General features: G+C 39.7%; 4 protein-coding genes across 5 annotated transcripts in view; 1 reads left to right on the top strand and 3 right to left on the bottom strand.

Annotated features, from left to right (window-relative positions):
* Window positions 1–3,729, bottom strand: part of LOC144663025 (uncharacterized) — a 4,124-nt gene extending 395 nt beyond the window's left edge. The window contains exon 1 of the mRNA XM_078523958.1: window positions 2,018–3,729. Coding sequence (XP_078380084.1) covers window positions 2,034–3,605 — 1,572 coding nt within the window. The 5' untranslated portion in view covers window positions 3,606–3,729 and the 3' untranslated portion in view covers window positions 2,018–2,033. The remainder of the gene's footprint in view (window positions 1–2,017) is intronic.
* A 1,520-nt stretch (window positions 3,730–5,249) lies between these two features.
* On the bottom strand, window positions 5,250–7,455 carry LOC144663534 (uncharacterized). Its single transcript, XM_078524510.1, has 2 exons — window positions 7,424–7,455; window positions 5,250–7,292 (listed from the first exon to the last, which is right to left on the bottom strand). The coding sequence occupies exon 2, from the start codon at window positions 7,261–7,263 to the stop codon at window positions 5,707–5,709; it is 1,557 nt and encodes a 518-aa protein (XP_078380636.1). The 5' UTR covers window positions 7,264–7,292; window positions 7,424–7,455; the 3' UTR covers window positions 5,250–5,706.
* A 3,837-nt stretch (window positions 7,456–11,292) lies between these two features.
* On the top strand, window positions 11,293–25,092 carry LOC144662059 (arylacetamide deacetylase-like). Of its 2 annotated transcripts, XM_078522794.1 has the most exons (6): window positions 11,293–11,503; window positions 15,536–15,797; window positions 16,335–16,398; window positions 20,226–20,442; window positions 20,844–21,399; window positions 25,050–25,092. In XM_078522794.1, exons 1-5 carry the CDS (start codon window positions 11,336–11,338, stop codon window positions 21,387–21,389), a joined length of 1,257 nt encoding a protein of 418 aa, XP_078378920.1. In that variant the 5' UTR covers window positions 11,293–11,335; the 3' UTR covers window positions 21,390–21,399; window positions 25,050–25,092. The 2 variants fall into 2 exon arrangements, with proteins under 2 accessions (XP_078378920.1, XP_078378919.1); XM_078522793.1 differs by lacking the exon at window positions 25,050–25,092 and having other exon boundaries at window positions 20,844–21,746.
* On the bottom strand, window positions 22,782–25,030 carry LOC144662061 (arylacetamide deacetylase-like). Its single transcript, XM_078522796.1, has 2 exons — window positions 23,078–25,030; window positions 22,782–23,018 (listed from the first exon to the last, which is right to left on the bottom strand). The coding sequence occupies exon 1, from the start codon at window positions 24,891–24,893 to the stop codon at window positions 24,384–24,386; it is 510 nt and encodes a 169-aa protein (XP_078378922.1). The 5' UTR covers window positions 24,894–25,030; the 3' UTR covers window positions 22,782–23,018; window positions 23,078–24,383.
* Window positions 25,093–25,890: the final 798 nt, after the last annotated feature.

Below are 25,890 nucleotides of genomic sequence, written 5' to 3'. Positions count from 1 at the left end.
CACAGGCTTGATAGCCTGCGTAGCAGGCGCCGTAGTTTCCAGCGCGCGTATTCTCGCGATCTCGCACTTTTTTAAACACACTAAAAAACGTACACAGATGTCTGCTACGCAGGCTACGGGTTTGACAGATTGATAACTCTTGACAAATCTTTCTTTTCAACGTTAAAATGTCACAAAATGTAGGCAATAAATGAGGTTTAATCACTGTTTTTTAAATACAACAAACGATGGTTAAAATGTTTCCGTCCACAAAAGTGATAGTTGCATTTCAAGAACTTCTTATAAATCAAGTCCCAAAATCAAAACTGCTAAGATGCTTTTTTTAAATATAATTTTCAGTAATCAGAGACAGTAATGCACGGGTCAGATTTCAGTCTCGCATGCGAATTCGAAGTGTCATGTTCAGTTACGCAAAACTTGAAAAATTTGAACAGAAAACAAAACTTGAACGGTCAAGGATTATTTGGAAACAAAACTTTGATTCAAGTTAGCGAAACAAAAAACGTTTGACTTTCTTGTGCGTATGACATGCAGTACTTTTAAGCCTGGTTTTCACTAGCGACGCAAGCACAAGCGCAAGCACAAACGCAAGCAGCATAAGTAGTTCGTGCCAAGTGAAAACGAACGTCGACATAAGCACAAGCACGTTAGCATAAGAATATGATGTTTACAAGTTAGAATGCTTCGTTCTCGACTCCGTTCTCCCTGCAAATATTGTGGCAGAAACTATCTCTCCTCTACTCGTGTGACGAAGAAAGTGAAAGCGACTAATAAAGGAAAAAACGAAACATTTGGGATTATAAATATTTTTAAAGAAAGCATTCGTCTCCGTTTTTTTCGCTACTCAAGTCCGCGCCCTGGCCCTTTTTGTTTTTTTGTCTACACTTCTCCGAACATTCTCGAAAAACGTTTATCAAAATCAACCACGGCCTCGGCGACTTTGTTCAAATGCTGGAACGAGTACTTCAATTGGCTAGACACGGCTAGACGTAAACACTTTTCTTGTGCTTATGTGATGTTTGTTTTCACACGAACGCAAGCACAAGCGCAAGCACAAGAAAAGGACAAATTTTGATCCTTGTGTTTGTGCTTGCGCTTGTGCTTATGCTTGCGTCGATGCCGTTTTAATAAGAGCTGTTATGCTTTAGTGAGCGTCGCTTTGTATTGATGTTATTCCTACGCGGAGCGAAAATGCGTGCCAAATAATATATAAACGGTATTTGATTTGGAATAAATCATCGGTCAAACAATTACTATAAACACAATCAACACTAAAAGGTAGCATTTACCCGACTTCAGCATTCTCATAAGTCAAGAAAACTCTATTTGAAGTCAACAGTCCGCTTTTGATTTTCATGTCTCTCTTCGATCGTAAATCAAAGGACTCCCAAAGTCGAAACATTATTTCATCGCTTTGAAGACCTTGATGTTCATTTTTTCGGCGGTCGAATATTCTGTAGGGTATTCTCTTTCGATTTATAATTCCCTAAAGGTGTATTGATCGGTAAAGGGATGAAAGACCACATTGAAAATTTTAACAGCGAGCCGCGTGGACGCCATTTTGGACATTTGCTCTCTAGCAAGGAGTGAGAGACTGGGAACCAGTTGGGAAGAACAATACAACCCAAATATGGGGTTTACTTACACCCAAATATGGTAAAAAAAAAGTCCCTTACGCAGAACTTAAGATTTTCTCTGCCTATACACTCATACGCACACGGCTCTATGATTCTGCCGCCTCGACAGCCTCGCCTCTTGGCTCGGCTGTCTCGTTGGCAATTAAATAGATTTAGCCAAGCCTAAAAGCGCACCTCCCCGATAATTTACTTTGCCCTTTATTTAAATTCCGGCTGAATTTACTAACCATGGACATAAAAAATAGGTCTTGAGCCCGCGATCCAATAGAAAAACATTTTACATGATGACCATGTAAACTCGTGTTCATTGTTTTCCTATTTCTGTCGATTTTATATGGGTATGGGGCTACGCTCTGACGGCCCTTTGGGCCGCTGTGGAGCTCCGCTAAAACCTAGCTAGAACCTAGAAAATGGTCCTGTGCAATTAAAATGACGCACTTTCTCTCCGGAATGTTTGTCTCTTACAACAGCAAACAGATAAGGGGTGAAATAACACATTGTAACGGAGGTCAAAATAAGACCAACAACCATGTGCTTCCGCCATTTTTTCTTCCAAACGCGCACCACAGCGATGTTTAAATATGACATCTGCAGCCAAAACGAGAATGAATTGAAAACGAAATCGATGCTAAGAGCAATGGAAACGCGAATAAAGAAATCTGAAATCAAATGCATGTCAGCGAAGGACAAACTGTTGTTGTTGTACATGAAACTGTACAGCTGGATGAAGCCGACCGCTGCTATCAACGCAGTCGATTCTCCGAGAATCATCTGAATGCTCATGTCAGCAATAAAGCGCATGCTTCTTGGGGTACGAAATTTATCAGCGCTCAAAATTGCCAGGGCTTCTGTGTCTCGTTTAATCTTCTTGTAAATAAAGTACCACAGATAATCTCGCACAACAATGGTTAACCTTTCTATCAAGTCTACGGCGCCGTGTGCGAAGCTCAGCAAAATGAACAGTCCAAGACTTGTGAGCTCTGCTTGCATGACACGGAAAACGATAGCAGATGCGGTGTACAGAACGATTAACAGCACGTGCGCGTCGCCCGGGTGAATGAAATCAATTCTTTGCGCTGCCAAACGCACGATGACCTTTGGAATAGCTGTTACTAGAGGCAGTGCGCCAGCTATTACTGCCCTGTTTATCTCGCTCTGACGACCATAAAATGGAATGAGGCCATAAACGAGACCAAAAGCGATTGGAATCCCAAAGGCTAATTGGGCTGCAAGAATAGCAGAAACCTTGATAGCTTTCTTGAATCTTCTAGATCTTTCAGTTTCACTGTTTTTAGCAACTTCTCTCCCGACGAGAATAGAATTCATTAGAACTATGATCAGAAATAGAGCATTTAAAGGAAACGACCTCCAGGACTTATCGTATATTCCGTAAACCTGAAGATAAAGTCTGTAACAAGTGTCCAAAAAGGCAGCCAGTAGATTGAGAATCAGCAGATTAAGTTTCTTCACTAAACGCCAGCCAAACATTGTGATAATGAGAAGAAATGACCACATTTGGACCACATATGCTTCTGTTGTATCACCAGTCACAATAATGGCTTGAATCTTATGGGGAATCGTGTTCCAATGGCCATTTGTCTTCTCCTCGTAGCAAAGATCCATGGAATTGAAATCTAGAACCAAAATTAATATAGCAAGCGAGCCGACGGCCAGACCTCCAAGAATTTGAACATAGAAGACGCATTTTACGGCCTTCCAAAGCGACATCCACCATTTTGCCGGTCGAGATCTTTTCCAGCCCATTTTGCTGTCGTCTCCCAGGGGTGGATCGTACTCCTGAAAAATCGTATCATTGTTGTTAAACTTGTTAAAGTCCTCCAAGAGATCTCGCCGTCGTATCAATGGAGCGTCTTCAAGGACTCCCTGCCCCTGGTAAGATTGAATTACTCCGGCGGAAAAAGTTTCCGTGATATATACAAATATGCCTTCGAGAGTGAACGATTCCATGAATTTACTGCTATTTGTCAAAAGAGGAAACTGCCCGCTTCAAATCTCGCAAAGAGCGGTGAAGACGGAAATGTTGGAGTGAATGATTTACGATTACGAAATCGAAAATGCGATCAGTCTTTCCTTCCTCTAAGCATGCCTGAGTGCAGCGGCTTTGTAAACGGCCTCGTGAGATTTGATCTCCAAGGTGATGTAGCCTGCGTGACCATCATCACGCGTTGTATTTTGTGTTCGTTTTCCAAGAATTGATCAAGTGAAACGGTCTATACTGGTTCCTGCTTGCTTTCCGTTTCTGTCGGCCTAGAATTTTGATCAAAATAACTCGCTGCTTGTGTGCATTTTAAATGCTAATGTGTATTTTAAACGATTCAATATAAAAGAAAGAAGAAAGCCCAGAAACCCCTGAATTGAATTGCAGTCTACAAACTGGACACAACAGCGACTCTGAAGACGACGCGTACGTGGTTCAACTGTGGTCATTTCTTCTTCTGTGATATTTGGCTAGCCTGTATTAAAATCATGAAGCTCAATCTTTTCAGATTTTCCCCCCTCAAAAAAACTACATCACCTCCTTAATGATTTGCTTGGTGCGTTCCTTGACACTTGCTTCAGACTTAACTTAGGGACGGACGATTATTTTTTTGGAGGGGGGATCGAAAATCCTGAAATAAATTGTTTGCAAAAGCAAAAAAAACTCCAAATAAATTGTTTGCAGACATCAAAAAACATTGTCTGCAGGAAGATAGAGCCGGAAAAAACATTGTTTGCACAGACAAGGACACTAAAAAAAATATTTGTCTTGAAAAAGTTTGATCCTTCTCGCTGAATTCTCCCCTTCCGGCAAACAAATATTGGTCCGTCTCTGACATTCTAGTATTTACGCATTTCCAAAACTCCCTGGACGTCGTTGCCGCTGAACGGCTTGTTCGTGTTAATTGTGCTCACGAATAGTTTACTTATCGGCCGAGAAATAGGGAACAACAACGAAGTCGACAGCTCTAGGTTCCAGTCAGAGAACATATATTGTTTTTCCTCGACATATCAAACATAAGATAGCCGTTCTGTACATGTTGTGCTTACTGAGAAGTTAATCGTCGGTGAATAGGACCTTGTGCAATTTTACAAGCCGTGCTAAAACAGTACCATGTTTCAGTTATGAAAACATTGCTTTAATCAAAAATGCTTTCTGTTGAACCTCTCCCTGCCCAGAAAATCAATCCGTTATCGGGTGAACATTGTGGGGTGGTCAGAACACCCGTAGCCTGCGAGCGCAGACGCATTTCCGGCCGTCGCTTCTCTTCGTCTGCTCTCGCAGGCTAAAACACCCGTGATAAAAAAATCAGTGATTCACTCAGCTTTGACTCGAAATTCCTCTTTCTTTTAATGTTTAATCTCAAACAGGTGCATAAAAACACAGCTTGTCGTTTGTCAAGATCGAGAACTTTATTACGTTAAAGGAATCAAGAAAGGTCAAGAAATGATCGTGTCTCGCAATATTTCAAGCGCTACACAGAGTCACATCTCTAGTGCAACTTGTCTCACAAAGACTACCTTAATCAGAAAAAAATAAAATATTAAAATATAACAAAATGTCTTGAAGCCTCTTTTTTGGCCTTGACAAAAAAAAAAATTTTTTTTTAAACGATTCCAAGAGAATATTCATATTCTCTTGTATACTACAATGTGTACTTAATAATTATGCTTTTTAGCATCATATTGCCTGGACAGTACATAATGTCTTCCCACCAAAAAATAAACAGGCTACTCTATCAATTGCACTTGGCTCTTGGTGCATGACAAATGAGCTAAAACCTCTGACTACGCTGCATCAGTGGCAGACATTCTGAGGACAGTAACTGAATAATAAGGGGATGGGCAAACTAATAAGGAGCATTTGTACTGTAGATAAATTCAGTAGGGCCGTTTCTGTATTGCTTTTTCATGGGTGTTATGGGCGCCCCATTCAGTTATTCTCACAGCACTGCACGTTTCAGAGTTTTCCGAGAATTCAAATCCCTACAACAAAAGCAGTTATGACTGCTGTACCAGTAAAAAACTAAAAAAATAGTTCAACTCTGTTTACACACTGTGTTCAACAGAGCTAAAACCTAGTAAATGGCCCCGTGCAATTAAAATAATTTACCTTTCCTGAATTTTTGTCTCTTACAACAGCGAATAAATAAGAGGCAAAGAAACTTATTGTCACAGTAGTCACGATAAAAGCAACAACCATGTGCTTCCGCCATTTTTTCTTCCAAACACGCGCCACAGCGATGTTTAAATATGACATTTGCAGCCAAAACGAGAAGGTATTGAAAAAGAAATCGATGCTTAGAGCAATGGAAACGCGAATAAAGAACTGAGATATAAAATAGTTTATCGGTAGCAGATTATCGGTAGGGTACATGAAGTTGTACAGCTGGATGAAGCCGACCGCTGCTATCAACGCAGTCGATTCTCCGAGAATCATCTGAATGCTCATGTCGGCAATTAAGCGCATGCTTCTTGGGGTGCGAAATTTATCAGCCCTCATGATCGTCTCTATTCCGTCTCGTTTAATCTTCTTGTAAATAAAGTACCACAGATAATCTCGCACAACAATGGTTAACCTTTCTAGTAAGTCCACGGCGCCATGTGCGAAGCTCAGCAGAATGAATAGTCGAAGACTTGTGAACTCTGCTTGCAAGACACGGAAAACGATAGCAGATGCGGTGAACAGAACGTTTAGCAGCACGTGCGCGTCGCCAGGGTGGACGAAATCGATTCTTTGCCCTGCCAAACGCACAATAACCTTTGGAATAGCTGTCATTAGAGGAAGTGCGCCAGCAATTACTACTCTGTATGTTTCGTTAAGACCAATAAATGGAATAAGGCCATAACTGAGACCAAAAGCGATTGGAAGCCCAAAGGCTAATTGGGCTGCAAGGATCGCTGAAACCTTGATAGTTTTCCTGACTTTCCTAGATCTTTCAGTCTCGCTGTTGTTAGCAATTTCTCTTCCGACAAGTATAGAATTTATTATGAGTAGGATCAGAAATAAGACATCTGAAGGATAATCCGTCCATGACGTGTTAAATGTTCCGTAAGCCTGAAGGCAAAGTACGTAGCAAGTGTCCAACAATGCAACCAACGGATTAAAGAACAACAGATTGAGTTTTCTTACTAAAGGCCAGCCAAACATTGTGGTTATAAGAAGAAATGGCAACATAACGACGACGAATCCTTCTACAGCATCGCCAGTCGCAATAATGGCTTGAATCTCGTGCGAGGTCGAGTTCCAATGGATAAGGCCAAAGCAAAGATCAATGGAATTTAAATCTAGCACCAAGACTAAAATAGCAATCAAACCCACAGCCATACCTCCAAGAATCTGAATACAGAAGACGCATTTCATGGCCTTCCAAAGCGACATCCACCATTTTGCCGGGCGAGATCTTTTCCAGCCCATTTTGCTGTCGTCTCCCGGGGGTGGATCGTACTCCTGAAAGATCGTATCATTGTTGTCAAACTTTTTAAAGTCCTCCAAGGGATCCTGTCGTTGTATCAACGGATCGTCTTCAAGGAATCCCTGTCCCTGATAAGATTGAATCACTCCAGCGGTGAAGGTTTCTGCCAGATATGCAAGCACGCCTTCGAGCGAGAATGGAGGCGACGCCATCTCTTTAGTGAGATTAATTCACAGCGAAGCTGTTTCCTTCTATGGGTATTATCTGTGTTTCTTGCGTCCTCTAAAATGAATAGCAGTCCTCCAAGGGATCCTGTCGTTGTATCAACGGATCGTCTTCAAGGAATCCCTGTCCCTGGTAAGACTGAATCACTCCAGCGGTGAAGGTTTCGGTGATGTACAAAAAAAGGCGTTCGAGATTAAACACAGTACTAACTATGGATTGAACGATTCCATGAAAGCACTGCGTTTACTGCCCACTTCAAATCTCACAAAGTGCAGCGAAGACAGGAGATAATTGTTTTCGCTTTCGACTTCGAAATTTGGGTCAGTTTTTCTTTTACAGCCAGCGGCTTTATAGAAGTGTGTTTTGTCTTTGGTCCAACAGGATGAACCCTGTTTTCAAACGAGCCTGAGTCCAATATTTATTATGCCTGTTTGTTTGATAACATTAAAAAAAAAAAAATGGTAACAACTCTTCTTTGTTTCGTTTTCCAAGAATTGATTGAGTAGAACTGGTTTCCGTTATACTGGTTCTTGTTTACGTCCCGTTTCCGCCGGCCTAGCATTTTGGCAATGATAACTCACCGCAAATGTTTATTAGTAGGCTATTAGGATCTATTAATTTAGACCATTTTAGAGAAAACCGAGAAAGTTCAGAAACGGCAGAATCGTAAAACAGCAAAACGGTATTGAACCCCTTGCTGAATTCTGAGTAACTTTCGATGGGATCATACAGCTCCAAAAGCACTTAGCGTCTTATGCCTATCATGTGATTTGTATCACGTCATTAGCCTGGTCTAAATAGAAATGCATTGTAAAAGCTGTGAAATAATCTTCGGCCACGTCCTGGTTATATTTTTTTTTGAAGTTAAGAGTGTTTTGATAAAATAATTCTGTGTAATGTCCTTACATGAGTCTCAGAAGATTATAATCCAACGAATCCCGAGGTTTTCGCAGCCAAGCAAGTATTCCCTAGATTTTCAGTGCAGTCCAGAAGTTTACAAAAGTGTTGACACAGCCTAAAAATCTCAGTGTTGTCTGATGACACACTGTAAACGTAGATGCACAAAGTAAAGTGGCCTGCGAGACGAAGTCAAGTGGGACAGCAATGACGGTTCGTACCAAGCTTTTTACACTTTCTTTTTCATTAAGTAAAGGATCGATTTTGTGTTCGATATAAGATTAAGTGTCATGGCGTTTGGCCTGACCACGTGTTGTTCCTCAGTGCTTTGCCAGTTTAAGTACGTAGAGAGAAGTGCAAGGGCTACTGAAAAGCTATCACAAACATCGTTCACCTTCTACTGCTGAACGTCACAACAGCGGCAGTTTTTGAAAAAAATATAAAAATCATGCATCAGTCAGTTTAAAATATAACTAGGAAATTAAAATACCGTCGCATTTGTTATATGAAGATTCGCTGTTATTTGGTTTCAGAACATGTGCAGATAGTTTCCATTTTGGCCGGTTTGCAATCAATTTCTTAACTGCTACTCAGTATTTTAATTCGTCTGATCTTTGCTACGACAGTCAATCACAGAATTGGACTTCGTTTCCAAGAAAGATTCAAGCCATAATTGTGGCTGGTGAAACCTTAGAATCCTATGTGGTTCAACTGTGGGCTTTTCCATGCATGTTCGGCTGACCTTTAGTAAAGAAACTCAATCCCGTGAAAAATGCCCGGATCGATAGTGCCCGCCCGTGACTGTTTTTAGTAAACAAGCTGCCTGCAGACAAAAAAACCCAACCAAATTCACTGCATTTAGTGAGTTTCTCGTCTAGTTTTGTTTCGTTTGTTAAATTTCGGCTTTCAATTGCGTTTTTTATCCTGAAAAGTAAAAATAATTCACGATGCTTGTTTTTGTATGTGCGCGCGGAAGAAAATTTAGTGGTGAACAATAAAGACAATAGAGTGTTTCTGTCTCCGGCGGAACTATCGGTCTGATAGTTGCCCCTTGGAAATTTGATGTTCTTAAAACTAGCATATTAGCCCTCGAAGCTTCGCTTCTCGGGCTAATATTTGTTTTAAGAACATCAAATTTCCAAGGGGCAACTATTTAAGAATTAGACGGCAAGCTCGAGGTTTCTACCGGCTGATAGTTGGCGAGGGGCGAAGCCCCGAGCCAACTATCAAAAGCCGGTAGAAACCGAGAGCGAGCCGTCTAATTGTGTTAGCATAATCCACTGACCGATCTATTAAACTCAGAATATCGCCAGAATTGATTTATTGAAGATTTTGATTGATAAAATTCAGCGAAGACTACGCGCGCGCTCCGAGAGCCTTCTACGGATCGATAGTAGGCACCTGTGTAGCCAATCAGATTGCGCGATTACCAATAGTAGGTCAGTGTGGTTATGCTAACGATCCGTAGAAGGCTCTCGGAGCGTGCGCGTAGTCTTTGCTGAATTTTATCAATAAAAACCTTCAATAAATCAATTCTAGCGATATTCTGAGTTTAATAGATCGGTCAGTGGGTTATACTAACACAATTAGACGGCTCGCTCTCGGTTTCTACCGGCTTTTGATAGTTGGCAACTATCAGCCGTTAGCATAACCACACTGACCTACTATTGGTAATCGCGCGATCTGATTGGCTACACAGTTGCCTACTATTTAACAATTAGACGGCGAGCTCGAGGTTTCTATATCGGCTGATAGTTGGCTAGGGGGCGAAGCCCCGAGTCAACTATCAAAAGCCGGTAGAAACCGAGAGCGGGCCGTCTAATTGTTAAATAGTTCCTCGACAGAAACACTCTATTGTTAAAATAGTAACTGTCAAATCGAAAATCATCGTGCGTTTGGCTGTTGCTTCTAATTTATATTCTCTTGCCCGTAAGGAATTGCTGAATTGTCCATGGTTTTTGTATTTTTCTTTTATTTATATTTCTTGTAATCTTGAGAGGAATCTAGGGCAAATAAAGGTTATTTGATCGATTAATTGATGGATTGATTTATTTTGCTTGCTTCGTGGATTGAAAAGTAGCCTGTTGAAAAGGCGAAGTCCGCACTCGTGGCGGGGCCAAAGAGTTATTTTTGATCTCCCTGGAAAGGACTCTAAAGTGAAAGTAGACTGTTAACAGCCCTCTTTTTTTCGTTTTTTTTTTCAATCGATGAGCGCGGGGAAAGAACGACGAGAGAGTTGGACGCCAGCACAAAACGAGAGGCGCGAAGGGGTGGGGGCTACGCTCGCCCCGCTCCCCTCCCCTCCCCCCGCGCTTCGCGCTCGAGCTCACCATTCTCTCACTTTTTTGCGTTGAAAAATAGAGAGGCTGTGGACAGTCTAATGTGAAGTAGTCGCTTCACGTATCGGTGGGGGAGGGAATGTACTTCCGTAAACTAGGGTACGTGAGTGCCGCAAAAGGTCTTAAAGCCTGACAGGAGCTCATCACCCGGAGCGTGCAACTTCCCATATATTTGTGCAACAGCGTTTTTACAAGTAAAGTTATTTTTAGCCAAGCCTTTCCCGCGAAAATTACTGTTTCCGATGAAGTAAGCTTCTGCTTTGCAAGGAAATACTAAATTTCATTGCTCGATATGCTGTCAGAACACTTCAAAGAAGAGTCCTTGCATGTGTCCGCCATTTTAACTTTCCATGTAGACTAGGTACTGTAGTTGCGTATCAACAGTCTCTGGAGAAATCGCTTGTGATTGGCTATCCGAAACCAGTTATCGGGAAAATTATATCTAAAAATAACTTAACTTGTGAAAACGCCGTTTCAAGTGCGGAGGTTCAGTAGAGGTTGCTCGCTCCGGGTAATGGGCTCCTGACCCTGACCATATTTACGAATACAAAATAGAAAATTTATACCTTTTTTAAGTCTCAAACGACACCCTATTTTAGGGTAAAACGATCACTAAGAAAAAAAATCAACTAAAAATTGTTTGAAAAGATCGCTTTGTTTCTTTTCTGCAGTGTGGCGGTTCCGGCCTCCCGGGTTTTCTAGGTTCGACTCCGAGAAGGATTGGGAACGAGTGTTGTGGTTCCCGCCTTTCGAGCCTTTCGATTCACTGTTCGTTCGTTCGTGGAGTCGTTCGTTTTGATTTCTTTGAGTTTGCGATGTCAATATGCGTACTTCTATCGTGTTTCTCTGCATTTTGGTGGCATTCCTAGCTATTGTTTTCAACAGAATCTACCAAAAATTGTTCAACGTGCCGGTTCCAGATGATTTTCCCAAAAATTCCACATGGCAGTTCAAGATAGTGGGGTTCAGCTTCGGCTTAGCCAAAGACTTGGTAAGTCGCTTTGAAAATTCTGTTTTATTTCCAGAACAGGGCTATTGCCAGGTCGTGGAGTAGTAAAGGTTAAATACAAACTTAATACTATTGAAAGTGCTTCAGGGACGATCGATGGCGATTGAAGTACTTAAAACTTTAAGTGTTGTTTTACAAGCTCAAGTTTACAAGGTTTATCTGGGTTTATAAAATAATATTACAGAAAACTGGATTGAGTTTGTAACTCAGACATAAACTTTTGGCCTACTTTATAGTAAGCTTTTGAGCCATGTTGTTCGAAAGCTGATTAGCACTAACCCAGGGTTAAAAGGCTGATCAATGGTTCAATAAAATTATATATAAAAGTGTTTTTGGTGAAGAAATTATTCTACATGACACGAGCGTGGGACAAAGAAAAAATCTGAGTCCCCGACGGGAATCGAACCCATGGCCTCCCAGAATACCGGTTGGGCACCCTAACCAACTGAGCTACGTGAGACTCACTGTGAGCTAAGCCATTTACTAGGTTGATAAGTGACACGCGTCCTGCATACTGCTAGGATCAGCAATGTCGAAATCATCAAATTTGTAGTAAATAATAAAGATGGTAGATTTTAAGCTCGGTGATAAATAGTGAAGAAATTATTCTACAGACACGAGGGTGGGACAAAGAAAAAATCTGAGTCCCCAACGGGAATCTAACCCATGGCCTCCCAGAAATACCGGTTGGGCACCCTAACCAACTGGGCTACGTGAGACTCGCTCTGAGCTAGGCCATTTACTAGGTTGATAAGTGACACGCGTCCTGCATACTGCTAGGATCAGCAATGTCGAAATCATCAAATTTGTAGTAAATAATAAAGATGGCAGATTTTAAGCTCGGTGATAAAAAGTGAAGAAATTATTCTACAGACACGAGGGTGGGACAAAGAAAAAATCTGAGTCCCCAACGGGAATCGAACCCATGGCCTCCCAGAATACCGGTTGGGCACCCTAACCAACTGAGCTACGTGAGACTCGCTGTGAGCTAGGCCATTTACTAGGTTGATAAGTGACACGCGTCCTGCATACTGCTAGGATCAGCAATGTCGAAATCATCAAATTTGTAGTAAATAATAAAGATGGCAGATTTTAAGCTCGGTGATAAAAAGTGAAGAAATTATTCTACAGACACGAGCGTGGGACAAAAAAAAAAATCTGAGTCCCCAACGGGAATCGAACCCATGGCCTCCCAGAATACCGGTTGGGCACCCTAACCAACTGAGCTACGTGAGACTCGCTGTGAGCTAGGCCATTTACTAGGTTGATAAGTGACATGCGTCCTGCATACTGCTAGGATCAGCAATGTCGAAATCATCAAATTTGTAGTAAATAATAAAGATGGCAGATTTTAAGCTCGGTGATAAAAAGTGAAGAAATTATTCTACATGACACGAGCGTGGGACAAAGAAAAAATCTGAGTCCCCGACGGGAATCGAACCCATGGCCTCCCAGAATACTGGTTGGGCGCTCTAACCAATTATATTGCTTATGTTTGTGGGGATTTGAGATTAAACAACATCAAAACTGGAGGACAGAAAACCTGACTAAAAGTAAAAAGAAACTGAAATTCGCAAATATTTCATAAAATTACTGGTCTGGTGGCCTGGCCCCAGTTGTTCAAAAGGTGGATAATGCTATCGAGGGGGACATTGGGGGACCCTGAACACTGCAACACCGCAAAAATAATACATAAACACCGCAACACCGCAAGAAAATTTGATGAAACACCGTCACCGCAATATAATCAAGTTTCTTATTAATAAAAACTTATTAGGATTGGGTTAAAGATTAAATAGACGATATTTGACTGTATTTTGTTATAAATTTAACCAAGGTTCGCACAGTCTTGAAAAGTCCTTGAATTTTAGGGGAAGTCCTTGAAAAGTCCTTGAATTCCATTTTTCCTTGAAAAGTCCTTGAATTTGTGTGTAAGTCCTTGAAAAGTCCTTGAATATTCTTCAACTTTGAATGCAGTGGGGTCAAAAGAGAATTGCTTTTTTACATAGACTTTGGTCTTTTCCTGTTTAAAGCAGCTTCAAACACTGAACAAGCCGGATGTAAAAGCAGCTAACAAAGGGAAATTGAGAAGCAAAGTAAACTAACTGCGCATGTGAGTTCCAATGTCAGTGAAACAAATTCACCAGCGGTTTTGTATAGAACTCTTAATTGTCCTGCGCATGCTGCATGCATTTTAGGCATTTAAAAACCTTTAAAACCTGTTAGCTTGGACTGGGAATGTGCATTAATGTACCATCTGTGAAATTACATTCCTGGTAGGTGGTCCTTGAAAATTCAGTTTGGTCCTTGAAAAGTCCTTGAAAAATGGTTGCAATTTTTTGTATGAACCCTGTTAACATATAAGGACGGAATAACGAAGATAACAGAGATAAATGTAGTTCTGCAAGTGTTAGACAAGAAACCGTAACACCGCTAATAATTTCGTTTCATCGAACACCATAGGTTAAAAAACACAAACATCGCACACCGTAGGGTTTGAGATCACCGCAACACCGCAAGAATTAATTTTATTCACCGCAACACCGCATAAAAGAATGAGCAACACCGCAAACCCCCATGTCCCCCTCGCTATCCACTGGATAAATCACTGTCCAGTGAATAGCGCAGTATGTTTTGTTAACGCTTATCCACTGGATAGCGATTTGTCCACTGCCACTCTTTGAACAACTGGTCCCTGATGGTTTAATAGTGCACTACAATCTGGATGGAGTGGCCTGGGTTTGAAGTTTGAACTGACTTATTGCAGGCTCTTGGTCAGTGGGGCAATCCAAAAAGTGGGTGAGTGAAGATCCGTCTTTCTCACAGAGGTTTTGGCTCTGGACCAGTGTTGTACTCTTAGGCAAGACAATTTACAGTGCCTCTCTCCACTCAGAAGTACAAATGGGTGGTTCCAAAAAATGTCCATATTCCCCCAACAGAAGAGATTGGAAGGAATTTCCAGAGGTGTGTGTGTGTGTGTGGGGGGGGGGGGGGAGAGTCTCAGGAAAAATCTCTTCTGTGGGGGAGATAAGGATAATTTTTAAAACCAGACAATGGGTTCTGGCAAATTGAATGCTTATTGCTAGGGGTAACTCTGTGATGGACCCTTTCAGGGGGGGGGGGGGGAGTAAGTAACCTAATATTTAAGAACCTGTTAGGCTAAAATTTGCAAATTAGATACTATTTTTATAAGAACCTATTAAGCCTAAAATTTGAAAACAGGTTCTTATTTTCTAACATTGATTAAATATGTTTACTTTTGGGAAAATATGGTAAGTCAACATTCTGGATCCTCTTTGAAGATATGTAACCTAAAAACCGTATTACCCCAGATGCAATGTAATGCAATTTTATACAAAGAAAGAGGTCGGACACCACTAAAGTCTCTATTAAATAACATTGAATTTTTTTCCTCAGAAATTAAGAACCTCTTAAGAACCTAATTAGCCTAGATTTGTGTTAATACATGTAACCCTTCACACAAAACCAGTGTAGGCTAATCTGAAAAACAATAGGTTCTTACTCACAGGTTTTTACTGTATAAATTCAGTCAATCAAGCACCAGCTGTATGGGCAACTAGCCTTAGATGCAGACTTAACACCTTCTTGTTTTTATTTTTGTACAATAATAGAAAATTCTTGCACACTCATAAAAATAATTCTTTATTAAAAACTTCTGTGATAATTATCTGTGGCGCAAAACTATTTACAATAGACGGTTCTATGATACAGTCGTTAAAACGAAGAGCAAAATATGTTATATATGTTATAATGAGACAATGAAAAATAAAAATCAAACTGGCTTAAAAAACTTTAATCCAAAGATTAATTTAAACCACAACATTTATACTCTTACAGCCTTTTGTAGTGAAACCACTTGCCTTTAGCGGCTCGTAGTTCCACCTGGGTTTTGAACATCTGATGTTATTTCTATGGTCTATAAGAGTGTAGACCACATAAAATGTGGTCATTTTTTAATTAAGAGTAACAATCATTTTCCTTATTTCCCTTCAGGCTTACCTTGGCTCTCTTGTTGGACTGGGTGATAGTTATTACTCCAATATAGCTTCCGTGTTTGCATTCACAAGTGGATTATTCAAGAACAATAGTTACTCAGATGTCTTAGAAATTAACGACACAAAAATATTTGGTGTTGGTGTGCGAATATACAAACCTGTGATAGCAAACAAGTCAGTGGGAAATGAATCTGATGAAGAAGCCTTGCTGCCAGGATTAATTTATTTTCATGGTGGAGGATGGACAGTAGGCACGTTAGGTAAGTGCTGAGAATGCAAGGGTTTAAAGCCTGGCCAAACAGAGACGCAAGTGGATGCAAGTTGAAAACTTGTGTTAACTTGCGTCTCCATTTGGCCTGGACTTACTTGCACTTGCATTGACTTACAATGACTTGGGTTCACTTTAGTCAGGATCAAATTTACACGCAAGTCAACGCAAGTTTTTCACCATTTGGCCACCCATCGCAAGTCAACACAAGTTTTGCTGTCTACCTCAAATACTGAATTGCAGTGTGCGCAGCAGCTTTTAAATGCCTTTTTTGAGAACTTGCGTGCACTTGCGAGTAAACTTGCGAGACCGTTTGGCCACCCAACGCAAGTTTTTACGCAAGTTCAACTTGTGACTACTTGCGTCCACTTGCGTTACCCTTTGGCCAGGGCTTACAAGGACTTTCTTGCATGTGGGAAGGGAAGACTAATATTGCAGTGTTGTGATACCACAGATGCTCAGATTAGTGCCCAGCTTCAAATAGGCACCCCCCTTCTAACTTCATTTTTGCTGTAATTTGTACTTGCAGAGGCATATGATGATTTTTGCCGCAGACTAGCAGTTTTAGCGCAAGTCATTGTTGTGAGTGCAGAGTAAGAACCTGTCATGTTATTTTTGAAAAATTAAGATACTTTTAATATTATTTTCAAGCATTCATTTATAAGGGACCAGTCATTATTTATGTAGAGGGGGGAGGGAAAAAAGAGGGGGGGGTCAAGGCTATTTCCGAGTGGCAAGAGGGGGGGCTAAATTTTTTTATAAAGAAGTTTAGGGGGGATCAGCAGTTTGAGGTGGGTAAAACAGTTAAATAGAAGAGTGCAAACACTATAAGTGAAACAGTGATGCTAAATTGTACAATTTTATGCTATTTCTATTGTTTTCTTTTGTTTAAACTCCGCTAATTATGTACAACTTTTATAGTGATTTGTATTTTACAGAAATACTGTTTGCACTCTAAACTCCATTGTTATCTCAAATTTTAGTTAAATATTAAAAGAATCCAGACCTATCTGCTTTAATATCTGGTTTGACTGAAATTATTTCTTTTTACAAAATGATTATCACTGCAATAGCCCATGATAACATGATATAACAACAAGAAAGTAGTTCTTTTACACTTTAGGAAAATCATTGGAAAAGATTATATTTTGCATGGTTATTACATTTGTGTTCACCATGAGAGCATAATTTGTAAAAACTATCACTTTTCCAAAGTTGAGGAGTTAATAATTGAGGTATGTTTACTATACACATAACTCGTCCAAAATTTGCCCTATTGCTGGAAGAGTATCCATAGCAAAGAAGCCTTGGCTGACTAAGTGTTGATCCAGCCTTTGTGCATCAGAACAAGTGTGCAATTAAGATTGTATGTAACATGCATTTAATAATTACTTAAGGCATATAAAGAAGATATGAGGTGAGGGGGGGGGGGTCATAACGTAAAATAATTAATATTGAATAAAGAAGGGGGGTCACTTGCTACTTACATGGCCAGGAGGGGGGCCTTACAGAAATTTTGACCTTTCCAACATATTTTTCCCTCCCCCCCCCCCCCTCTACATAAATAATGACCGGTCCCTAAGTAGTCTGCAATCCAGCAGAATTTTATAATATTCATTAAAAAATAATAAAACTTTAATTTTAAGCTTGAAGATTCTGCTCCTGCCTGCAGATGATACCAGTATAGTAATTTATTGTATTGTCAGTGGTACAATGTACACTTTGAAATTAAAGCAATGGATACTAATGAAGATGAAGTGTTCAACATGTCTCAAGCATGGGACAAAGAAAAATTCTGAGTCCCCGACCGGAATCAAACCCATGGCCTCCCAGATACCAGTTGGGCGCTCTAACCAACTGAGCTACGAGAGACTCGTTGTAAGCTGGGCCATTTTTACTAGTACGTTTACTATGCAGGACGCGTGTCACTTATCAACCTAGTAAAAATGGCCCAGCTCACAACGAGTCTCTCGTAGCTCAGTTGGTTAGAGCGCCCAACCGGTATCTGAGAGGCCATGGGTTCGATTCCCGTCGGGGACTCAGAATTTTTCTTTGTCCCATGCTCGAGTCATGTTGAACACTTCATCTTCATTATTTATTACCGAGCTTAAAAGTTTACCATCTTTATTATTTACTACAATGGATACTAGTTTTAAGAAATAAAGGTCTGAAATGAGAACTAGAGACCTGTAGAAATTACTTCACATTAAGCTAATTTGCTAACCAAGTTTTCCACGAACATGAAAAAATAAAAATAAATTAGGGTACCTGCTACTAGACGGATTTGTGTTCAGTGGTCCACAATTCAACTCCTCTGCACTTTGTATGTAGCCAACAATATTTATTTATGTAGTGTCCTCAATTAGCACAGTAGTACTCAAGGTTGTAAAATAAGCCAGTGCATTTCACCCGGGGGGGTGGGGGGGGGCACCCTATATATTTTTGGGTGGGGGTGTGCCGCTAGGAATTTGAAACCCTCACCCTATACCAGACCATGTTTAGCTGATTTTGCAATCCTATACTAGACTAGACACAGAAAATCCCTACCCTTTCCCAGACTTGCATTTTTTAGAACTGTATCACTACCAGTGTAGTAGTGCCAACAACGATGCCATGATGATTTTATTTACGTTTAGGAAAGCCTCTTTCTCTTTCCAGTTTCTATTCCTATTCTGGATATAATTCATCATACACCAATCAGTTTCCCGGCAAATGACACCCTATTCTAGACCAAAAACTCTCTGATTTCTATACCCTATCCCAGACTAAACTGCTTGAAAACCATACCCTTTACAGCGGCACATACCTATTTATAAAATAATTAAGATAGTACGCGCGCTCTCATTGGTCGATAGGTGAGTTTAGATGAGAGTATGTAAACACGGTTGTGACGTCACGCTTTCTGTGTTTCCCGGCACAATTTAAAAACATTATAATACTGCCAAAAAGACTTGCAAAGTAATTTCAAGTATGATATTAAAGAAATGGAAAACAATACCAAATTTTGATATGTGTTCCGGCTCTCTCTTCCCATATGAGCCTGAGGAAAAAAGCAAAAGAAAGAAGAACCACAGCGCTTTGCCTGGAGGGAGCTCAAGCGAACGACAAAATATGCAACAAAATACGCAGTAAACATTTTTCAAGTAAATTTTTGCGTTTAAGTACTACAATAAAATTCGCTACAAGTCATTCTTTATTAGAAAAAAATATAGGTCACCGCAAACGAAACTATAAGCTACAAACTTAAACTTTGCACGGCCGATCGGTTGCCGTGTTTTTACCGGCAAATCTGCTTAAAATGCGATTAAAATGACGCTTAAAATATATTTACTCTGAGACTTTCCCAGCGTAAAAATTCTACTGTTACATTGGCAATAATAGTCGTGAACTTTTTTCATTCAAAATGGGCTTGGGGAAGACGAAAGAATGGAAATATTTGTCAGAAAACCAAAGCAGAATTTGTTGTCTATGGACAGCCAGATTGTCAATTTGAAGTTTATTCTACGCTTGAAGCACATTACAAAGACGGAAGAAATGACAGTAGAAGAAACTGGACCCGTTTAGATCGCTATCTGAACAATTTACCGTACAATAAATGCATACCATTGCTACCGACCTCGCTAGATCCGCTGCTTGTGCTATGATTCCTAATTATCCAGCAAAACTTCACAAGACACAACAGACTTTTCAACCGTGTTATCGGGCTGCCAAATCATTCAGGCAAGTTCACTTCACTTTCAAGAGCGATCAAGCACTTGAAGTTCTTTCTTTACAGTGCCGTATTTTTAGCATTTCTTTTAGTTTTCGCCAAACTTTTCGTATTTTTCTGTAAGATTTACGTGAAATCGCTTTCGTCGACACGGCGCTACTTGCCACAAATTTTACTTGAACTCTTATAACACGAATTTTGATTGGTTCACGTGTTGTCAAATGCGCGTTTTGAGAAAATCTGTTTCAATCAAGAAGTAAATAAACCAAATCCCCTTCATTTTTCGAATTATTTTTGAAAAAAATATTTTATAAAAGCAATAGAGGACTTTTTTCCGTGTTTACGTCTCGGGTTTGCATAACTGTCTCGAATTCTCCCAACCCCCCTCGTGTTTAGATGAGGCTATGTAAACACGGAAAAAGTCCTCTATTGCTTAAATAACTCATAGCTCGGGATTTCACCGGCTATTCCAAATACTGCGCCGGCTACTTGGAATATTAGTATGTCAGTTCTGAGTGGGTGTTATCAAGTTCTGAGTGTTTCGTAGCCCCCTATTTTTTGGATGGAAACTGCTACTCAAAAACCCACTGACAACCTTGAGTACTATTTACCTCAATACTTGAATAAAATGATTTTAAATTAAGCACTAAATAGACAATGTAATCAAACCTGCATTCAGTCCCTATTACTCTAACAGACTTATTTTCTTAGTTACAGGCAAGCTCCTTCTTACATTTACCCAACCCAGTTCAATGACTGTTACAATGTTGCAGTAGGACTCCTCAATACAGGCACAGACCATGGTGTTGACATCTCACGTGTGATAATAGCAGGCGATAGTGCTGGCGGCAACTTGGCTGCGGCAGTTTCTCATTACCTTGCAATGGTCTCTGAGAAACACTGTAGACAGCAGTATCTAAGGGCACAGGTATGCAGTTAAAAATTCCTTTAAAAACTTTGAAACCCTCCTCTCTCTTTGTATATTACCAATGAACTTCCTTGGGGTGGGGAATGGATATTTCTTGAGCCATGTGCAACATAAAGCAATAATTAATTATTTTATGAAAAAAAATCTCTGATTGAGAATTGTTATTCACTTAACAATACATATACCGGTGTACCTAGTGTGTTTTGTCTTGATTGTTAAGGTCGGTGTTGCCAGCACTCCACTTCTAAGTTCAACTGATATGTAAATAACAACTTTTTAAGGTCATCATTTTTGGGAAAATGTTAAGCTGCAAATTACCAATTGAAATATACCCGTAATTGAAAAACGTAGGTAGTGGCATGATGTTGAAAAATAATAAATTTTTCTTTTTCTTTCTGCAGATTCTTATCTATGCACCTTTCCAGTTCTTGGACTTCAATTTAACCTCATACAAGATGAATGCAGCAAATGACATCCTTTCTCAAGAGGATCACGTCAACTTTGTCTCTCTGTACCTTAATGGTTCTACAGACCTGACAGAAGTTCTTCTATCTGGCAATCATTCACAACATTTGCAAGGAACTAGGTACATGTCATATCTTCACAAGGTAACGGAAGACAACACACATGTAGAACCACAGACACAACTGAACTCACTTGCAACAGAGGCTCTGACACATTATAAAGCAGCTCCTTTAATGGCGGAGGAATTTAAAGGTGTGCCGCCAACATTTGTCATTACTGCCGACTTTGATGTTTTGAGGGATGAAGGTTTCTTTTATGTAGAACGGTTACAGAGTGCAAAGATACAGGTCAAACACAAGAATTATCAGTCTTTTCATGGCTTTGTGACATTAGCAACTGAGGGAGGACCAGCTAGAACTGACGAAGGAGATGAAGCTTTTGCTGACATTGTAGAGTACATAAAGAACATGACAAGCAGGTAGTGTTAGTGAGGTAAAGTTAAAATAATGTATTGTTCATTATAAGCCACTTATCCAACATGCTTACCAGGGTTGTAGCTACGAAAATTAATACTTAGCCAGCACATCAACAAGTCACTGGCTTTTCTTGATCAGTGGCCTTGGTGGCTCGAAAAGTTTACCTATTCAGCAAGTTTTCATGTGAAATTTTAGCCGAATTTTAAAAGTTCTCTTTCAGCTGGTGAAATTAGCTGACCTTAGCGAACACCCTGGCTTACACTGGAAATATTCCAATTTGGGCTAGTAATTTTGAGACCACAAAACAAATATTACTAACAGTTCCAGTCAATGTGTTGTAAATTTCGGTGATTTCACATTCTCTGTCTTTGTTATTCTTTGAACGCATGATTTTGGAGTTAAAATATTAAAAAGTATCTTTGTATCACTGGTATTAATTTCGCTGAAATCTCAGCCTCGTCAGGCATGTTCCGCCATCTTGGACATCTAGAATCCAAGATGGCGGAACATGCCTGACGAAGCTGAGATTTCAGCGAAATTAATAGCAGTGATACAAAGATACTTTTTAATATTTTAACTCCAAAATCATGCGTTCAAAGAATAACAAAGACAGAGAATGTCAAGAAATCACCGAAGTTTATCTTATTCTTTTTATCGCTTTGACGAAAGAACTTTCTGAAGCACGTGTTGTGCATTTAATGCCAGTAATATTATTTTAACTCAGTTGAAAATATTTTTTAGCTGACAAAGTAGTATGATGTAATAGTATATTATGCAAAACTGAGTATGTTTTTACTATTAATTTATTGTATAATTTATTTGTCAATACACATTGTATTGCACACTGGTGTTAATATTTTAACTTTTTTAAAGAAAACACTGCAAACTTTAGCAGACAGTAAAATGTAATGAGACAAAACATGAAACTCAGAAAAACGCCTTCACTCCTGCCCTAGGCTTGGGTTGAGACAACATTCCCGTCCCCATAGCCCTTTCCTTTCTCTTAGCCGGCTTGGCACAAGAAAACGGAGGGCTCTGGGGACATAGGATTTTTGAGTTAATTCAAATTTTTTGATTGGCTGTTTGGAACAAAGAATTCCTAAACGGAGGTCGAAAACCAAACGACTCTCTCATACATTCTTTTGAAACGTCATGACTGCATACATGAAGACGAAAAGTCCTAGAATCTAGGACTGGAAATTCTGTGTCCTCAGAGCCCTTCGTTTCCTTGTGCCAATTAAGGCCCAGCCGGCTAAGAGAAACAAAAGGGCTATGGGGACGAGAATGTTGAGACAACTGAAAATTCAGACTATCTTACTGGTAATGAGTAAAACTTGCTACCTGCCCTTTCCAAAAAAATTATATTATTATTATTATTTTTTTTTTTTTTTTGGGGGGGGGGGGGGTGAAAAATACTCGTTTAACCGAAATGACAATTAAATTCTAGCAGGTTACAGTACAGTGCATAGACAAATTCGGTCCAGGCAAGAAGATGAAATTAATACGTGATCTCATCATGTAAATTCTGGTGCAGCAGCTGCTGCTGGCCTTGATTCACTCAAAACATCTGGCCTTTATGTCCTTGCCTGGCATGACAGGTTCTACTAGGTTTTCTCTTGTGAAATCCAGCTTTTACTAATAGCTGCCAGGCCCCGCTCTTAGCTCTGTGAGCTTCTTGTTATATTCTGATTAACAGCGTGGATGACAACATGACCCAAGAAATGAATCTACACTTTAATTTAAAAAAAAAAAAATCATTAATTATTTTTTATTTCTTTCTACAGTGTAGATATTGTGCACTTTACTATGTTGTATTTTAAAATGTTTTTTTTAGTAACAAACTTAATATGTCTTAAAAATATCACATTAATTTAAATAAAATTCTGTTAAAACTTAGTTTGGTAAGGAAATATATTTTAATGTGTAATTCTTGGGATTCTCTTTTTCTGTAAATTTTACATAATCCATAATTCTGAATTCAACTGAAACCCACCCTCCAAACCTTTCCTGAAAACGGGTTCTGCTTTATGTTATTCATAATTTCCAGTTTTCAAGACCTTTTTGTGAATTCTTGTTTCATAGAGATTTTATTAAATATACTTAGCCAAGCCTAAAAGTGGAGCTCCCTGACCCACAATAATGGTCATGTAATACGAGTCAGGGATACTTTGTTTCGACTGCTGTCAATTGAGGATAACATGTCTGTTCAATATGGAAGATGTGACCTGACGATAACATTAACTAAGGCGGCAATTGCCCTGTAACTCCCCTCACCCTACCCAAGAGCCAGTCTGTACAGGCGGTTGGTTGGTCAGTTGTATGCTCGCATGACAACCAATTTTTTTTTTTTGGCTTGATGGGTTTACCAAAATTCCTTACCTATGGTGCTCCCCTAGCCTGACGTGCATATGAGGTGAAATTATATGCTGATCACTACACTACATGTGACTCTGTAAACAAAGCAATCTAATGCTTGCAAGTAACTGTATTACAACTCTTGCAGAAAGTCAACTATATCTCGAAAGGCTTGATGAAATGTTTCTGTCACAAACATGGGATCAGCCTGCACTTGCAAAAAGCCATGATAGGTCATATAATTGAAGTGGGTCACTTCTGATCCCGGTCACTTTGATCCCAGAGTACCCCCCTGGGATTGTATTTTCAACTCTCTTCTAGGTGTTTGCAAATGTCATGAAACACTGTCTCTCGTATTTGATATGATGCTTAATTATGTATTAAAGTGAGGTCAGAAATAACATTTTTTAATTTTTTATTTATAATTTCACAACAAAAGATACAAGATCATGGTTTAATAAAGGTATTTTCCGGGTATTTAAGAAAAATAATGAAAAATAAATGGACAAAATAATTTCAAGGAAGCTAAGATAGTATTTTTCTAATGTTGGGTAGGTTAAAAGCATGTCAGCATTTCTTGTATGTATGCTAATCACTACTCATGTACATGTCTCTAAAAAGCTTTCTGATTCCATCACTTTTTTTCTACAACTCCTTCAGGTAGTCAACAATATTTCGAAATGCTTGATTAAATGCTTCTGTCGCAAACATGGGGTCATTCTGAAGTAACATAAAGCCATGATAGGTCATGTAGTTGTAGTGGGTCACTTCAACTCCGGAATCCTGTAAGCGTGCCTTATACAACACACCTTCGTCTTTAAGAACATCAAATTCACATGTAATCAACAGAGTTTTGGGAAGTCCCTTCATGTTATCTGCCATCAAAGGTGATGCTCTGTAATCAGTAAGGGCATCCAGTACAACCTTTGGAATTCCATCCTGTGGCTTTATCTGAGGTTGGCGCTGCCCCTTGCCCTCAATTCCAATGTAAGAAGAGTACTTTGTGTTACGAAGATGCATAGAATGATTGTGTGCTAAAAATGTGGAAGCCATGTCTGGAGTTCCTGTCATGTAATAGGACCAATAAATTGCTGTTTGGTGCGTCGAGAGAAAAAGAGGGTTCAGTTTTTTAAAGGAAGGAAGAGAAAAGTCCATAAATTGCAGCACAGGAAACAGAAGAATCTGCAATCAAAGGAAAAACTAGTTACTATTTTGTGTAGCACAATAGCCATAAGTGTATAGTCAACAAGAAACTAAAAGACAGGAAAGTCTTGTCAGACAAAAAAAGTTAACTTTTTCATGCCTTTGAAGAGACCTGAAGTCACAGGGCACCTACAGGATCTTTCAAGGAACCTTAATGATCCCACAGGATCTTTTCAAGGGTCTTGAGAAACTAGCAAGAATCTTGAGGATCTTGCAGGAATCTGGAGGATTTTTATATTATAATTAGACGGTCTTGCTGAGAAATGAAAGATCTTTGTAGGTGAGGGTACTTGACGATCTTTATGCAGATCTTCAAAGAACCTTAAAGACCCTCTGAGATTACTGTTACCTGTGGACTGTCCTCTTTATTCTTTTGTTGATGTATTTTTTTATTGACATTTAGGTCACTTATTGTAACTGCCCTCTGGTACTATATTCATTTTAAGATTAAATTAATTTTCTATAAATAGTTCTAATAATACAACTATTCGATTATTTTTTCATTTATCATTTTGTAGCAAAAGTAATTTACCGGCTTACTGCCTGTTACCAAATGTACATTTTGTGTACATTACTGCAATCCCAAATTCTTGAACCCTTGATTTCTCAAACCTCTCCATATTACGATATTTCTCCTTCTTTCATCCAAGACAGCATTTGATCAGATTGCCAAAACACCTAGAATTTCTGTCAAAAAATTTCCACTGTGCATCATTTTTAACATCCTCGGAGACCCAGGGGCAGTTAGTGGGGCGAGGGGGAAAAAAATGCATCCTCGGAGACCCAGGGGCAGTTAGTGGGGCGAGGGGGAAAAAAATGCATCCTCGGAGACCCAGGGGCAGTTAGTGGGGCGAGGGGAAAAAAATGCATCCTCGGAAACCCAGGGGCAGTTAGTGGGGCGAGGGAAACGTGAAAATGTGGGTAGAAAATAGCGCGAAACTGCGAGGGA

The sequence above is a fragment of the Oculina patagonica genome, chromosome 8 (genome assembly GCF_052425735.1).
Source record: "Oculina patagonica isolate OP01 chromosome 8, crgOcupat, whole genome shotgun sequence".
Taxonomy (NCBI): domain Eukaryota; kingdom Metazoa; phylum Cnidaria; class Anthozoa; order Scleractinia; family Oculinidae; genus Oculina; species Oculina patagonica.
This window is presented reverse-complemented; position numbering and strand designations above follow the sequence as displayed.

Coding starts and splice junctions, on each gene's coding strand:
- LOC144662061 (XM_078522796.1), bottom strand. CDS start 24,893: ATGGACTTTTCTCTTCCTTCCTTTAAAAAACTGAACCCTCTTTTTCTC.
- LOC144662059 (XM_078522794.1), top strand. CDS start 11,336: ATGCGTACTTCTATCGTGTTTCTCTGCATTTTGGTGGCATTCCTAGCT. Junction 11,504..15,535: donor TCGGCTTAGCCAAAGACTTG/GTAAGTCGCTTT, acceptor ATTTCCCTTCAG/GCTTACCTTGGCTCTCTTGT. Junction 16,399..20,225: donor GTCATTGTTGTGAGTGCAGA/GTAAGAACCTGT, acceptor TTATTTTCTTAG/TTACAGGCAAGCTCCTTCTT.
- LOC144663534 (XM_078524510.1), bottom strand. CDS start 7,263: ATGGCGTCGCCTCCATTCTCGCTCGAAGGCGTGCTTGCATATCTGGCA.